We start from the raw sequence: 18,146 nt of genomic DNA, 5'->3' as shown, positions 1-18,146 counted from the left end.
GTTCTCATCCTCTTCTTCTTCTTCTTTTTTTTTTTTTTCTTCTTAAAGATTATATTTACTTATTCATGAGAAACACACAGAGAGAGAGGCTCAGAGACACAGGCAGAGGGAGAAGCAGGCTCCAAGCAAGGAGCCGATATAGGACTCAATCCCGGGACTGTGAGGTCACACCCTGAGCCAAAGGCAGATGCCCAACCACTGAGCCACCCAGGCATCCCATGGTTCTCATCTTCTAAAGGGACTTCATCCTTGCTCTCCAAGTCATCTCCCATTAAACTTAAATCACCAGTTAATAACATACAGTGTTTAATAAATACTGACCTGATTTAAAGCTCATTGGCTCTCAGTTCCAAAGCTGATATACCTCTTATCATTATAAGTTTTCATTCTTGATGTCATTCATGGACTAAGCAGGAAAATATCACTTTTCTGCTGAGACAAGATACAGTAAACATCACAACAAAATGAATGACAGCATTTTAATGAAAACCACTGTTTGACCTCCATTTTGAGAAAATGGGACTCATTATAACATAAATGTTTTATCAATATGGGTCCCCACATCAGACTTCATAGCACAATGTCAACCATGAAGTTTGCTGAATTTTTAAGGTTTTCTCGGGACCTGTCAGACCTTTATGGAATTAATCCTTTATATTTGTAACAGCAGTTTCCATAAGATGAATACTTCATTTCTCATGAATCATAATAAAGCTGCTGTGCTTTGTTGGCAGAGTGACCTCTGCAGTCTTTTATCTTCAAGGGAAAAGATTAGACTCTCCCTCTATTTTATGGATAATGAGGTGGGTGGCTGTTGGTCTCTTGACACCTTCAGTAACTGCACCTCTTTGTGGACTCATAGAAGACTCATAGAAGACTGTGATAAACTGATCACAGGGCGATTATAGCAAATCTCTTCATATAACAATTTTCCTCCTAAATTTCAGGGTAAATTTTTTTTTGTAACTGACAAAGTTAACAGGTATGAACTCATAGACTATTTAATATTAAAGCTGAAGACACCTAGAAGTTAGCTAGTCCAACGTCCTGTCCTTGTTCTGTGGGCGAGTATGCTGATTCCCAGTAGTGTGGTCCATGATTCGTGATTACAGTATTAGACAAAGAGCTCAGGTCTCCTGACCCCTTGTGCTGAGCTTTCTTTCAAGACAGATAGTATGCCTTTTTTTTGCATATAAATTACATAAATTGCTCTATTGATCTCCTTAGGGTCATCTGCGACTCTTCTTCTTCTCCTTTTTTTTTTTTTTTTTTTTAACAACCTACATTTAATCCCTCCACAACCTCAGGGCTCGACCTTCAGTATGGATCCTGAATCTGACCATTTCTTACCACTTCCACTGCAGGGCTTCCCTCTAAGTCCCATCATTGCTCACCTGGATGATAGAAGTAACTTGCTGACTGGTTTCCTGGCTTCTTCTAACGACCACTGTTCTCAACACAGCAACTGGGGTGACCTTTTACTGTAGGATTTCTCATCCTTAACATAGTGACATTTGGGACTGGAGACTTCTCTCCTGTGAAGGGCTATCCTGTGCACTGCAGCCTGTGTATCAGTGTCCCTGGCCTCTCCCTACTAGATGCCAGTAATATCTTTCCAGTTGTGACAGCTAAAAATGTCTTCCAACATTTACCAAATGTCTCCTTGGGGGTAAAATCTTTCCTTATTGAGAGCTATAGCTTTAGAATATAAGTTAGACTTTTTACTTTTTGGCCAGAACACTCCACTAGGTTTCCATCGTTGTCAGAGTTCAACCCTCCTTTGTTCGCCTACAAGGTCCTATACACCTGCCACCATCCTCTCCACCTAATCTTGAACTCTCCTTCTCCCTCAGGGTTATCACTCTTGCCCTGTATTCTCTCTACTGTTCCTGGGAAAGCCCAGTCACTCTCCCACCTCAGGACCTTAGCGCTTGCCCTTGACTCTCCTTACAGAGTTCTTCCCCTAGATACCTTCCCTATGTCTGTTATGGATGGAATGTTTGTGTTTCCCCAAAATTCATATGTTGAAGCCCCAATCCCCAGTGTGTATTGAGAAATGTGGAGCCTTTGACAAGGTAATTGGGTTTATATGATGTCATGGGGGTGGAAATCCTGCGATGAGATTAGAAGCCTCATAAGAAAGAGAGACCAGAGGGTGTGCACATGCTTATAGGTGAGTGTTCTCTCTCTCCTTCTGTCTCTCTCTTTTTCTCTCAAATATTATTACAACTGTGTGAGTAATAAAGCAAATTACCATGAATCAAAAAATCAATCCTGTCTTGGAAGGAAATGGACATAAACTTTAACAGTGGCTTTCACCAGATGAATAGGATTATAGGCGATTATTATATTTAGCTTTGTGTCTGTATCTTCTTATTTGTGTGTAGTAAATATAAATAACTTATTAAAAAACAGTTCATCCCCTTATAATTAATGGCATCTTCAAAGCTTGCCCACTCTTCACTGTCAGCCAGATGGAGATATTCCTATGTGCTGGGTACCCATTAACTGGTACTTTTGGTAAATGCTCTGAATAATCTTTCTTATTATTCATGTTGACAGTTGTGCCTTCATGATGAGCCTTGAGGGAAGAGCCATCCATCCCTCTACTTTGAAAAACACTGAGGAAAAACACAAGGGGAGGAGAAAGCCAGCTTACATTTAACCAAAATGAAGAGGGTTAAAGGTTCAAACCCAGGGCAGCTTAACCAGCACATCAAAGTTTCTCTTTTAAATGTTAATTTTGCATGAGGCCTAGGGAATGATAACCTAGATGTCAGACTGTGTAACCTGTTGAGCTGAGAGGAAAAAAAAAAAAAAAAAATTACAATTTGCCCAGTATCCTACAGCAACATCAAGCTGTGGTTTAGAGATTTAGCTCTTAAAGCAGCAAAAAGATGAGGAAGCTCCTCTCCCACTCTATCTTGGCCCTTATCATTTTTTCTTTACTATTGGATTTAGCCAGAGGACACTCAGACAGTTGCCTGGGGCACACACTTCTCAACCTATGAAAACCTCAGATCTTAGCAAGGCTTCCTCAGCCTTGTAGAAGGTGCCATGTGCTCCGCATGTCTGATGTGGAGCCTCTGTATGGGCTCACTAAGCAATTTCTGCTGGGACAGTTGCTTCTTGAACTTCACATCCTGTATTTATATTTCTGAATGTTGCTCCCTGTCTTGTAAAGGGAAGAGAAAAGAAGAATCACTATGTCAAGAACAAATTGGGTTCAACAACCTTTCTACATGGACATGTGGTGGTGGTAGACTAGGTCTGCAAACGTCCTGACGCTAAAATGGCTTCTGTGACTCAATCAGGGTAGCTGTCCAAGAGATCACTCTTCTCTTCAGATACGTGAGAACTGAGCGGAGTAGGAGAATTCATAAACTATTTTACTGTTGCCATGATTTGAAGGAAGGGAATTCACATGGGATATGATAGAAAATACAGGATGCCCGGTTAAATGTAAATTTTGGGTACGCAACAAATGTTTTAGTGTAAGTATGCCCTATGCGGTATTTATTTAATAGAAGTGTTTAGGACATATTTATATGAGAACCTTACTTTTTGCTTACCCGAAATTCAAATAGGACTGATACCTTTGATTTTTACTTGCTAAATCTGGCAACTCTAATGAGGGAGGAACTTGAAGTGTCCTTTAAAATTTTTAATTTAAATTTTCATCCATAGCTTCCCTATATTTTAATGATTCTTAATAAATCCCCCTAGTAAAACGTACCTGTATTTCTTCCTGGTAAGTCTTCCTTTGCATTATTTAAATTAAGGAATAAATTTCAAGAAATCTAATTCACTTCTAATTTCCATGTGTTAGTGATAAAAAATTGTCTTGAAGTTAAACAGCTTCAAAATACGCTAGTCTCTCGCAAAGACTGGAATGTAAACAATCTTTTTAAAGACACAACCACATCTTTGGACAATTCTGTTCACCCTGTCTCTTACCAAAGTAGAAAAAAAAGCACCGAAACCCCAGGGGTCACAGAAACCCCAGTGGTCATTGGTTCTGGTCCTTTGGTGCGATGCACGGTCTTGCCCTAGACTGGCTAACGTTAAAGTCTTGCATTAGAATGGAGCACGTAGAGTACACCCTCCAGGCTACAGCAGAGTGAGTGCAATTACAGTTTTGCCCGTCTAGATATTAAACTTGAAATGAGGGATAGATCAGCCAAGCAAGTGTCTAGAGTTCCAGCGTTTTAAAAGGCTACAATTACACCATGGGGAGAAAATGTAATGAAAGAAGTGCAGTCTGATAAGGAATACTATACGTACCAAACTTCTTTTGAGAGAGGATTGTAGTTCATCAAAAGAAATCTTTTGACAGTTCCGTGTATGAAGAACCAAGGATATTCCAAGGAACGTTCTAATTGTTCAATTGACTGGAATTTAAATTTGGTTTAATGGAATACAGCCATTTGGGGTCCCGACACATTGCTGGTTACAAAGTGGAAAGATGAGGTATTGTCAACAATAGACCTCTTCCTTGGTCCTGTCTTCACTTTTCCTTAACCTTTCAAAAAGAAATGTACTGACCGTATCAATAAAATATGTGTTGAGAAGATGTTCAGTTATTTGCCCTCTTGGATCATCCCCATAATTTCATCTCCCTACTTACAAAAATAGTTGACCCAAACTACACAAGCTCCCAAATTTGGAAATTTATAACAGGGCAGTACAAAGAATACAAGGACCCCTAAGCCCTAGGCCTGGCCACCAGATGCTTCCGAGAAGTGGTGGTCAAGATTTCATGAATATGGAGCTAATGACTCCATCCCCAAAGTTACTGATTAGGTAGGTCTAGGGTTGGGGCCTGAGATCAGACCTTTCTAACAAATTTCCAGTATTGCTATTGCTTGTCTGGGAACTGTGGTTTGAGAATCATGGTTTTAGAATTTATATTCTGATATCCCAAACCCAGTAAAGCCCATATATAGTTAGGGGTTCTTTTAATTCTTACGTTTTGCTTTGTTTTGCTTCTTAAAATCTCCATCCCAAACCAAAGTCTCACAAGCATTATAAACTTTTGCTAGGGCTGAAGTCCAGAGTTATAATTTTACCTGTAATTGGTGTTTGATGTATGAAAAAGAGATCATATTCTATCATTCATAGAACGATTTTACTTTCCTTCAGTGGAGATCTATTTCCTTAACACATGAGAAGCAGATGCAGTAGCATATATTTTTAAGAAGAGATAACGATGGCAGAGTTTTCTGGGTTGATTACAAGAATTTGGGGATCATCTGAATCTCCATGCATCCCAAAGTGAAAGTTTTGTAACTTGAAACAGATAAAATTATGCATCACACATTCTATGGGGACTTGTATGACATTTTCTAATCTTAAAATCTTTTCAGGATCTTCTTTTTATTTTTATGCTACTCTTCATAAATTTCATTTTTTTTTTTTTTTTAGCTTTTATTGCTTTAACCAGACACTTTTACATTTTGGACTTGGAAAGGAATGTCTGACTCCATGAGGAATTATTTTTCACACTTACCAATGTTTGATATTGTAGATAAAATGTCATATTTTTAAAAACCCATTCTAAGTTAGTCTGCTGCTGTGACTGAATGGTCTTTGAATTTAACAAGAATATGAGAAGGAGGGCAGGCACAAAGGAACTTATGCTAACAGAAAGATTTTTACTATTTGATTATTTTGATGAGTCTCTAAAACACAATACAGATTTTTTTTTCTATCTCTACGTACTCAATTAATATAAACTTAGAATATTCCTGGCAGTGCTATTTCTGATTCTTACTTATGTCTGACAAAACCAAAGCAAATAAATGCCAGTATTTCTCCTTTGGGTCACCACTCAAGCCCTCCTCTATATCTGTATTGGAAAAACATTGAAGGATTTGCTATATTATTATGTGCTTATAAAATACAATACAATCTTTCAGAAGAAGATGAAAATAAAGAATAATGTCCAGGAACAATGTGACACTTTATTACTTTTTCTCAGACTGACACAGATAAGAAAAGATCAAGTGGTTAAATGCATTTAAGGCTCTATGCCTAAATCCTACCCAGAGATGATCTAGCAATCTTCCCAAGCCAACATTTGGAGGGAGAAGAGGCCTGGAGACTTGTTCATTCTAATCATGAACTCTGCCATCAGACTCAACCACTGAGATTTCTTAGTGGATGGTTTTTAGGTACTATCAAATGTATTTCTCCAAAATATTATTAATTATGTGATCTTACAGCAGGCCAAAAGATCACTTCTTTTATGAAGCAAGATTGAGAATTGTCACTATTTAAAGAAAGGTTCAACAGAATGACCGGTGGCATCTTAAAAATAAAACCAAACCAAAACAAAAACTTCTCCACTTGATTTTCTTCTGGATGAAATCCCTAGGATCGTCATTCTAATGCAAAAATCCTCTGTAAAATTGTAAAGTAGGTAGTTCCATGTTGACTCTTCAAAAACATTCTTCTGTTGCTTTCTAAGTATTTCTTTCACTCATTTCCCAGGCTGGCAGTCCCCCATCAAATAATGCCTGCCCAAATTCCAGCCACAACTTTTTGAGCTACAGGCTCCAACAGTGATTTCTACTTCTTTGCCTTCTTCAGTTCCACCTATCTTTCTCTGTTCAAACATTAAGTCAGTGTAGTTGATTTCAGATAGGGATTCTTGGATGAAGCAATTGGATAGGGGCCTGGGTGGCTCAGTGGTTGACCATCTGCCTTTGACTCAGGTCATGATCCCAGCCTCCTGGGATCGAGTCTTGTTCGGGCTCCCTGCATGGAGCCTGCTTCTCCCTCTGCCTATGTCTCTGCCTCTCTCTCTCTGTGTGTCTCTCATGAATAAATAAATAAAATCTTAAAAAAAAATTGGATAAAAATTATTTCATCTTAAAATATGATGTACTGATGGGCAAAGCCCCTCCAGGAGGGCCTAGTACTCTAAGAGAGAGGGGCAACCAAAATTGAAGTCAGGGTGCTGTGTTAGTGGGGCATTTCTTAAGCCTGTGCAAAATAGCTCCCAAGGGAGTGCAAACAGTTTATGCCGACATAGACTGGAACTTTGAAAAGGAGAACATTGGAGACATATCTATTACTTCTCAACAGATCCTATTGGCTTGAGTCTATCTTTTATAAAAAAAACTAAGTAATTAATGCAAGCTATTTAAGGCAGTGACATACCTGTATTCCACAGCAATGTATTAAAAATATAATCGTTATAAAGCGTACAGAAGCTCAAATTGCCAGCAAAACGCAAGGGTAGTCGTTTGAGGAAAAGTTAATCTTTATTTAACTTTCCTAAATTATGTATTCACAGCCCTGAAAACTGTCATAAACTCCTTCTTTCAGATTAAGTGGATTATTTATTTGTGATAATGGGCACATATACTCATTAACATGCTGTCATAAACAGCTGCATTCAACGTATTATGTGTTCTGTGACATAAATAAGGTGTTCAACATGAAATTGTTGTTTAAAATATAGGCCCCAGGAAGAACCAAAAAGCAATAAATGCCTCCTAATATAGTTGCCTGGTCTTGAATTCTAAATTTATTTCTACCTTATTAATGCCACTTGTATGGAAATTGCAGGTGTTACTCTAGTGAAATATCCTGACATTCAAGGACATTGGCACGTCTCTCTGCTTTCCCATCCTTGGTATCTCAAGCTCGGTGTTCACTGACCCGTGTTTCTTTTCTTGTAAAGGAGGATATCACAGAGATGTGGGGGAGACATTTATGGCAACATCAGTCTGCCTCTCAGTAAGCCAAAGCAGAATGCGCTTGATGGATGCCTTCAACCCATACTGGTTCTGAAAGTTTCCAAACTAGATGTTCATTTTTGAGATTGTTTAGTTCAATGCTCTCACTTCACAGGTGAAGGGACTGAGATTCTGAGGCCTTGAAAGGCTTGCTTGAGTCATGGGTCTTTAAGTAATAAAGCCAGGACCAAGAGCTAAATATCCAGACTTCCAATTTGATATACTTCCCACTAGAAGCATGGGCAGTAGTGAGTAAGTGGGCTACACCAAAATGATTTGGAGGGAGGAGGAGCTTAGTAGGCAGTGAGGGAGCCAGTCTGTATCTTTTGAGATTTTTACCAATATCACTTATGGTAGACTAAAATCCTTACTGCTATTTTACAATTTCTATTAACTTGAGCAAAATTCTAGCTGCTTTCTTTGGGTGAAAGAAAACATTTCTTTCATTTCATTAGATGAAATGAGTGTATGACAATAAATGATGCAGTTCACTGGGCAAAGTTCAACACAAAGGCAAAAGTAACAGGCTTCAAATAGAAGGCTTAGCAAAGGTGGGCATGACAGGTAACATTACAGGGGAATAGTGAGAAACTGTCCGGCTTTTATCTCCACCTATATACAAAGTTAAGAAAGATTCTGTCCATTGGAACTAGTATGGATCAATCCTTTATGAGAATATTGATGATAAGCAATTTAGATGCCGGCTTTTTAAATGAGAGAAAACTAGACAAAACTTACACAAAGTACACACACACACACACACACACACACACACACCCCAACTGTTTCCATTACAGGAAAACTAAGGAAGTTAATGAAATTAAGGTCGTTATCCTGAAATACATGAGGCTAAAATATAATTCAGGGGGCATTTTTAAAGAAATTAAATACTACAGAAGAGTAAAAGGGTCTTAAAAAGAAATCTCCATTTCCTCTGCATTTTCACACGAAGCAATTCAGGAAAAAATATGAGATGAAATAGGAGCAAGAAAATTCAGTCATCCTCTAAGAATAATTAAATATTAAAAACAAGATACCAAGAAGTGTTTAGAATCCTTAGCTCCAGAGATGGTTAAAAATGAAATTAAAAGTAATTCGAATTGAATGACTTAGGCATACACCTGTTTGGCAAAGGGTTACCCCAGTGACTTCCAAAACCTTGTCAAATCCTATGATTCAACAACGAAACATTCTGCTAAATGCTATGTTGTGAGCCCTGGGTGTGATATACTTTAACTATACTTGTCTCCCCCTCTCAGGATCCTTAAATGACTTTCTCTTCCTTCTGTCGATTTCTTATGTTCATTTATGTTTATAGGGAGAAAAAAAAAAGACCAGGTAGAATATAATATTCACTTAAATTTCCTTGCTCATGAGCAACATTCAGATGGAAATTAAGACACTTCAGGGATTTGTGATTTTAGGTAGTAGCATTTTTGACTCACTTCTGCTAGTGGCATTTCTTACCTATTTTAAAATTCTTCAGAGCTTTGTTCTAAATAACTTTCCCCACAGTGTTCAGAGTTGATGTCGTTGTTGTTGATGATGATGATGATGTTGAAACACCACGTCTCAGTAGATTTTCTTAAAAAAAATATGGATGCTATAATCAAAATGCAGAGATAGAAACCCCACCCCCCGAAATCTTAGAGGTACTACTACTACTGCTCTACTACTAACCATGGTTACTTTGGGTTTTTTTAAGGTTTTATTTATTTATTCATGAGAGATACACAGAGAGAAGCAGAGACACAGGCAGAGGGAGAAGTAGGCTCCCTGAAGGGAGCCCTATATGGGACTGGATCCTGGGACCCCAGGATCATGCCCTGGGCCGAAGGCAGACGCTTAACTGCTGAGCCATCCTGGCACCCAACCATTGTTACTTTAAAATATCTTAGTTTAAATAAAAAATAAAAATAAAAATAATAAATAAATAAATAAATAAATAAATAAATAAATAAATATCTTAATTTTATTTGGAAAATATTAGTCTTTTCTATCGTTTTAAACATTGACTTATAAGTGGTGATGGCCGTGCCTAAATTTGTATGAATTTTTAATTTCTCATATTATTTGTTTTTGGGTCAATCATTTCATTAATTTGGTTAGCTCAGTTGGGCACTTCTTTTCTTCCTTTAATACAATATCATTTATTCTTGAATATTTTTCAAGGACCGCAGCTTTTTTGAAAAAGTTTTGTAAAGAAGAGGCAAGGGGATAAAGCCCGTGATCTCTTTGAATAAGTGAACGTATTTATTTCCCTGTGTTTCCTTGTTGCAGGTTTCCAGATTAAGCCTTTCACATCACTGCACTTCCTGTCCGAGCCTTCTGATGCTGTCACCATGCGGGGAGGAAACGTCCTCCTGAACTGCTCTGCTGAGTCTGACCGAGGAGTCCCCGTCATCAAGTGGAAGAAAGATGGAGTCCACCTGGCCTTGGGGATGGATGAAAGGAAGCAGCAACTTCCAAATGGCTCTCTGTTGATACAAAACATACTTCACTCCAGGCACCATAAGCCAGATGAGGGACTCTACCAATGTGAGGCATCTTTAGGAGATTCTGGGTCAATTATTAGTCGGACAGCAAAAGTTGCAGTAGCGGGTAAGTGGATTCTTTCTCTTGTTATTCCTTTTTGGTGGATAAGAAAATCATCTTTGCAGAAACAGTATACATTCTTAAGATAAGGGAACAATGTAAAAAAGATTTATGCATATTCCCTCATGGTTTTGACTGACTTTATCCTTAATTGCTTGGAAAACAGTAAAAGGATCTCAACAACTGACACAGCATTATGGGATTTTTAGAAACAAAGATTGTCTCAAGTTGATGTACTGCTTGTGTCGGGGGGGTACTCTTCATTAGTAGAAAAATATTAGAAAAATGATTCCCCAATTAATTCCATTTCACAGAATCACTAGTGTTGAAATTTTGCAGAACTTTTTTTTTTTTTGCCTTCAGAGCAGTGAGTTTTACTTTAATTATAATGATTTGAAATGCAACATATAGATTTCCAAAAAGGAAATAAAAATTTGCATTAGTGCATCCACATATGCTTGGTAATATCTTGACTTATGAATTAACTAATAAGATGAGCATTTTTTCCTTTCCATCTGAATATTTTTAAGTGGTGTAGACCCTAAAAAATAGTACAAGATGTTCTGGAATCCATGGATATTATTCCTTCTGCTCCACTTGATTTGGTTAGAGGGTAGCTAATAATTATTGTTATTATTATTTTGGGGGGAGTCCTTGAAATGTTGGATATGTAAAGAGAAGACTCAGAATTTTACTCCTTTCTGTAATGACTTAGCTTAAAATGGGCTTTATAAAACAAAAACAAAGAAAACCCTTTGGTATGGGATACAATGCAAGGCAAATGGATCCAACCTGAAATAAGTTTAGGCTTTCAAATGGGTAAACAGGTTTTAAGGGCTACTTCCAAACGTAATCTTTAGCTCTCAGTACAAAATTAAACTAAGAGGGCAACCATCTGATAAGGGCTTCTTTTCCCAGGGCCCATTTAGTCTAAAATCTAAAATACTGGTGAGAATGAAGACTCCTTTTCAGCAATAACATGTACTAAGACAGTTGGACGGGACCACCTCTCCAGCACACATTCTTCTACTGAGGGCCTGCAGAAGTTAAAATCTACAAAAGTTGTTCTTGTCAGGTGCCAGTATAAAAAATTAGATTTTATTGCCATGCAGTCAGTTCAGAAACCCAGTGAAAATGCACCAACCAGACTGTGCCTGACCAAGGACGTCTTGGTGGGCTGGGTTCTTACCTAGAGATACAGTGGCCAACCATCCTGTTTTAACCAGGACTGACTTGGTTTTAGCATTTGAAAGTGCAATGCTCTAACCCCTCAGTCTCAACCAAAACTAGGAAAGTTGGTCAACCCACCTGGTGGCACCCTGCCTCCTCTAGCAATGACAACATACTGAAGGATGGTTGCAGAAAGTCCCCTTTACTCCAGAAACATGGGAGGTGGCATTCCAATCCTGCAAACTAAGGCTATCAGTGCCCTAGGTCCTTTGAATGATGGGCGTCAGGCATTTGATTGATGAGCATAAAGGGTAGAAAGAACTGAAAGTCTATGTGAATTATGATTGATTAAAAAGAAGAAGTAGAATAAGTACTGAGGATCAAGGTAAAATCTGCTTTTCCAGATTATTCAAATGAAGTAGAAAGGGTGCAATTCTATTTTCTCTAGCTTAAGAATTTCTGGGCTCTCAGATCCCACCCATCAGTTGCCCACGCTGCTTGGATAGTCCTGCCGATGTGAATGAAAGAGGCTGGCATTTCGACACCCTCTTCTGAAAGGCAGATGCATATGTGCCGTTAATGAAAATGGCCCGATTCGACGTGGTTTCAGTTTTCCTGCAATCTAGATTCACTTTTACGTGCTTTGTTTCAATGGTGGAATGAAGAATGATCCCTTCCCTGGGAGATATTAAAACGGAGTGGCTTCAACTTTCCTGTTCTATAGAAGGATGGGTTGGCAGATTCAGTCACTGAGTTACAGTCTAATATTAGATTGTATCATTTCGAGGCAATAAGGCTGTTCACAGCATTTTAAACACTCACCATGCTGTTTGGCAACACAGCATACATCAATGTTATGTCTTTCGAGGTTAAGATTGCCAACCCACTGGAATGCACAAGGGGCATATATCTTCCTTGTAATAAAGACCATGGGCCTGATTTAATCTCATTTTTAAAGCATTAGCAGTCAGTAAACCAGTCACCACTAAAAGGTAACAGCTTTGCTTGAGTGAAAAAACAAAAGACAAAAACAAAAAACAAAAACAAAAAAACCTGTTTGGTACCCTCAGGTACAATGTAGAGTCCATTTAAAATAGTAATGCCCCTCTTCCACTTTTGCTTTCTTGAAGTGTCTTTTGAGAAAAAGAAATGTGGCAAATGAAATCTATCTTTAATCAATCAGAGCATTTCATGCAGTGATCTTGCCATGCACCATAAATCCTATTTTCTAGCAACTTCTCACATGCTCTTCAAACTCTTAAACCTAAGTGCAAACTTAGCTGAAGTGGGAAGGGGAGTAGAAAAGATAAGCCAAGGGCTACCATCCCATCCAACATCTTATTAAAAGTCTCAGTGTGGGGTGCCCGGGTGGCTCTGTCAGTTAAGCTTCCAACTCTTAATTTCGGCTAAGGTCACGATCTCGGGGTTGTGAGATGGAGCCCTGGGTGCTGGGCGTGATCTGCTTAAGATTCCCTCTCCACCTCCTCTTCTGCCCTCCTACTTCTTTCTCTCTCTCTTAAAAACAACAAAACAACAACAACAACAAAAGTTCTTGGTGTAACCAGCTACTACTGACTATTGGCATTTCTGATAAAAGCAAATTCTGTCGGTAAGGGCTGTTACTCCATTGGAAAGCAGCTTGGCCTGTCCCGGCTGAAACTGGGGAATTTTGTCTGTATCCAATTAGCTCTACTCTAAAGTAGAGCAGTATTTCTCTGCCATGGATACTTCTGTTTAACCCTCTAGACTGAGACTTTAAAGAGAGAAGCAGAGTCAGACTTTATCTGCAAAACTTATCCTTCCCTTCTCCACCCTCTGCCCGTCAGAGTGTGGGGCATGTTTAGTGGTTATTCCTTAGATATTTGTTTTGCCAGTGAATACATGGAGCTTTATGCCACATATGGAGAGGTTTCCATTGTTGGGAAATAAGAATTCCTGTCCCTGTCCAGGGTCCATCCAGCTGGACTAAGAATCCAATTGACATAGAACAGATGAACAAGAGAAAATAGAATTTAATAGTATGCATACAGGGTATCCACACAGACGTGGAGATTCCAAAGACACTCAGACAAAATCAGGTCTGTATGTCATTTCGGAACTAAGGAATAGGGGTAGGGGCCTGGGATTTCAGAGGAAAGGAATGCACTTCACAGAGTAAGAAGAACAAAAGTTTGTTATTAGGGGTTTGCTATATGGATGGCAATGATTTCCCAATAAAATTTATTTTAGTTAATAACCCTCGTTGTGGGAAAGACCTCCGATTTAGATTACTCTGTATAGTTAGGGGAGGGGCCAAAAGTTTCTCTTGAGCCCATAGGGTCTTAGATTTAGAAGGTGGACTGTGCTGGGATATCCATATGCTACTTAAAAAAAAAAAAAAAAAAAAAAAAAAAAAAAAAAAAAACATGTGCCCCGTCCTCATTCCTTCCATAACCCATAAACATCAAGATGACCTTGCATCTGGTCAAACACATTTTCCCAACTCCAGATGTTGCCAGCTGTCTGAGCCTCTGGATTCTCTTCTGTAGAATCGACATAATAATAACCTACCTCCTAAGACTGTGCTGGCTTTTAAATAACATTTAGCCTGTAAAACCATGGTACGCAGTAGATTCTTATTCGCTGGCAGCAGTGGTAGTACAAATAGACCTAAAAATGGATATTGTGACATTATTACAATCAATATTATTAGGAAATGACAACTTTGATTATTCCTTGTGATGATACAGAACATTTGTGGAGGGGTTGGGAGAGGAAAAAATATAGACTACAAATCCTGAGCTATAAATATTGTCAACTTGGATCAGATATCTGCTTTCGCAATCTACAAGCACAAACTGGCAAGCCTGAATTGAGTTTTTAAAAAGTTGAATCTATGCAGTTTGTTGGCAAGTTGTGCCCAAATCTGTTTGACTGTGAGATCCATTTTTCACAACTTGATCTAGTGTTCTGTCCGTGAAGCCAATATAATTTGTCCTGGTCAGACCAGGAGTTCTAGATCATGCAACGGCTGTTCTCATTTCAGAAAAAGATGCTGGGCAGTCTTCTCAACAGAGCCTGCTTGGTGTCCTTCCAACTGAAAAAGATTCACTGAAGCTGAGTTGACAGGGGTCAGTTGGTCTAGACTGAGAGTTTAACATAACCCCCCTCCCCTGGGGGAGAGGAGCGTCCAAACAGCGTGTAAGACGCTATTAAGGAGCTGCTCTGAGTAATCGCCAAAGGACCGTCTTGTTTATTTTCAGTGACACCACCACTGCACACCCGCCACCGCCACCCAACACACCCACCCAACCACCCGGCTCTTGGCCACCCACTTCCTCTGCAGGGCTATGAGCATCACAATTGGAACCCAAGTGCTACCTCACTTGTATTTACACTCTTGGGGATGCAGTGGGATCAGCCCCCCCTCCTCAAGTAGAGGGACACTGAATGCAAGATACATTATAGGGCATTTACGTCCAGGTAAATTCTTCTTTTGTTAATTTATAAATATTTACATCTTGACTGTTAAAACCGCTGACTTCTGTGTGAGATTTTCCTCTTTGAACAGTATATGTATATGCAGTAGCTCATAATGCTCAAAAAGGCTCTGCGATACAGATACCCAAATTAATAGAGAACAAACTGGAAAAAAAAAGAAAAAAAAAGATAGTGACTTTCTACAAGCAGACGATGGAACCCACCTTCTCTAACGATGGCACATACTTATTCCCTTATCACTTTGCTGCTCAATCTAGATAATCACCAATCTAGGGACTAGATGTAAGGACACTGTGAATAGGTTCCTACGTAGCCCTTTATTTTTAACCAATAAAACTCTCCAAAATATAAACTAATGGAAAGCAATAGTCACTATTGTAATAATAATAATAGATTTTATTTATCCTTTTAGTCCCTTGAAAATATCAACTCCCTAGAAGAAAGCAGTATGATTTGGCTGTTTTCTTCTAAAATGATAGATTTTGCTACCACAGCTATCCATTAAATGATGACACATGATAAATCTCTCCTAAAATATAGAGAACATGTAACTATAAAAATAAGGTTATATATACTCTTTATAGGGGCAAGATTTTTTTTTCTCTTTTAATCTTTGTAAGTGGTTTTATAATTCAGGCTCAGTTTGCATTTTTTTTTTTCTTTCCGTTTCTTGAAAATCAAGGAAATAAAAGGGCAACTAAATTGCCTTTACATGAATTGTTATTTCATTCAGGAGCATTTTTTTTTTCTTCCCTATTACAATAGATGTTTCAAGATGCAAATTGTCACACACTGCTTTTAAATAACACAGGCATTATAATTAAAATTCCCCTGTGTTAAAAAAAAATAATTAGTTACTTGAGGAGTTGTTGCAGTGAATTCCTTTCCAGAATGCCTCCCATTTAAATGAGTTATGAAATAATTAGTGAAAGCATATTATGGTGAGAGAAGCTAGAGTCGCCTCAGCTGAATGGAGCATTTTGTGAAATGATAATCTGACCTTTACGTTTTTTGCTTAAAAGGAAACAGAAAAAGGAACTTGTCTTAAGAGAAGGGAGAATGAACTACATCGCCTGAGGTCACTCAAACGTTATATAAAGGAAACAGCAAGAAAAAATGTTCATATTCTTTTTCTCTACAGGAACAAATATAAGAATCTTGCCTAGAAGGTCAAGTTCATCTGGTCAAGCAGTTTGGAAAATGTATCCCAAGGCTCTTGAATACTCTCAGAATTCTGTTTTGGGAAGGTGCAGTTATAGAAAAGAGCTTTTTTTATTTTAAACCAATAGGGATGGTATTTATTTGCAAACAATAAGTAGGAAAATAAATTGTTCAGACTCCATAATTCTTAATGGTCTTAATTATCTCCAGTTAGCTAAATGTTCCTATTGTTTTGTGGTTAAAACATGAGAGAGAGAGAGAAAGAGGGAGAGAGAGAGAGAGAGAGAAATATATATATATATGGAAGAAATGTGGTGCTATAATTATTGTGTATGTGCTAATCTTATATTTTTTTTTAGATTTTATTGCTAAATAAAACTGAGATAATCACCAACATTGCCCCAATGCCTCCTTACCCATATACTCCCCACCCTCGACTTAAATAATTGCATTTTAAAGAATAGGTTTTTAGTTGTCTCCTTCCTAAGTCAATTAACTCTGCAATAAAAGTAAAACAGAAATATATTCCTGAGAAATATGCACAGTGGAAAGACATCTTCTACATTATAAAAATTACAAAAGAGAACTTGACAGGGCTTTTTATAGTAGAAACATCAACAAAATAAATTTTAAAAATCTTCCTACCTTTCATTTCCTTTTCTTTGTTATGAATTCTAATTCATGTGACAATGGAGATAGCTAATTATTCATTCTAAAAATCATTATATTAAGAGTACTTTTTTTTCTTTTTAATTCAAACCTTAAGCTAGCTTCAGTGTGATTTTTGCTGGTAGTATAATAAAAATGAAGGAGCAATGAGCAATATTTTAAATAACTCAGTGATAGTAACAGAAAACTCTTTTGCATTCTAGAAGACCCTTTTGTAGTACAAAAGCTTGATTTTTTTTTTTTTTTTTGACAAATGTCAGGCTAACAAAGCCCTAAATCAGAGTAAGTAGATAGTTTAGGTGGCATCATTGTAAATTTCTGATGAAATTATGACTGATAATAAATTTAATAAAGCATTTTTATGTTTATGAACCTATCACTGGTACTCATTTTTTTCCTATTAATTTTTTTAATGTCCATGTTAAAATTTATTATTTATTTATTTATTTATTTATTTATTTATTTATTTATTTATTTTAAGATTTTGTTTATTCATGAGAGACAGAGAGAGAGAGAGAGAGAGAGAGAGAGAGAGGCAGAGACACAGGCAGAGGGAGAAGCAGGCTCCATGCAGGGAGCCTGACATGGGCCTTGATCCCGTGTCTTCAGGATCAGGCCCTGGGCTGAAGGCAGTGCTAAACCGCTGAGCCACCAGGGCTGCCCTAAAATTTATTATTTAAATGTAATGTTACATAAAGACCTTTGAATTGAGATATTTATGTTAGATACAAAGTTTTTCTACAAAATAAGGGAACATTTTAAATTAGGGGATGTTCTAGAAACTACATCAGTTAAAAGGAATCATAGAAACGCTCAGTGTGTGTAGTCCCTAAATCATTTTAAACTTTTCCTGTTAGGATGTAGATGAAAGTACTGTTAGTGAAAGCACTTACTCATCTCCCTTTAAGAAATTATTGTTTTAATAGTCTAATTTTATAGTTAAAATCTATTTGTATTCTCTAATAAGCCGTCTAATCCATTGGCCATTACACAAATTATTGTGGAAAAGCCTATTATTCAGTAAATGTGAGAATTAGAATAAATCAGAAATGTTGATTTCTAGTGAATGGGAAGCCACTGGAGTACATGAAGGAGCCGTGTGTTCCTGATGCAGCAAATAACTTGTTTGGGAACTTGAATCCTGAGTTTAGCATAGAACAAAAACAAAACAACAACGATAGATATTTTTAATAGCAAATAAGTAAGCAGGGTAGGTCCTAAATCTATCATCTCATTTCACAATACACTGGGCATACGCGTGCGTACATATGCAAGTAATAAATAATGTAATACATATATATATGGGATCCTACTCTTGGATGGGGC

At 37.7% G+C, this 18,146-nt stretch overlaps 1 protein-coding gene across 3 annotated transcripts in view; it reads left to right on the top strand.

Moving 5' to 3' along the window:
* Positions 1-18,146, top strand: part of DCC (DCC netrin 1 receptor) — a 1,086,625-nt gene that overhangs the window by 371,952 nt on the left and 696,527 nt on the right. For all 3 annotated transcript variants that reach the window (XM_077892657.1, XM_077892647.1, XM_077892640.1), the window contains exon 2: positions 10,026-10,346. In XM_077892657.1, the coding sequence (XP_077748783.1) occupies positions 10,026-10,346 (321 nt within the window). The remainder of the gene's footprint in view (positions 1-10,025; positions 10,347-18,146) is intronic.

This window comes from Canis aureus, chromosome 1 (genome assembly GCF_053574225.1).
Source record: "Canis aureus isolate CA01 chromosome 1, VMU_Caureus_v.1.0, whole genome shotgun sequence".
Classification (NCBI taxonomy): domain Eukaryota; kingdom Metazoa; phylum Chordata; class Mammalia; order Carnivora; family Canidae; genus Canis; species Canis aureus.
This window is presented reverse-complemented; position numbering and strand designations above follow the sequence as displayed.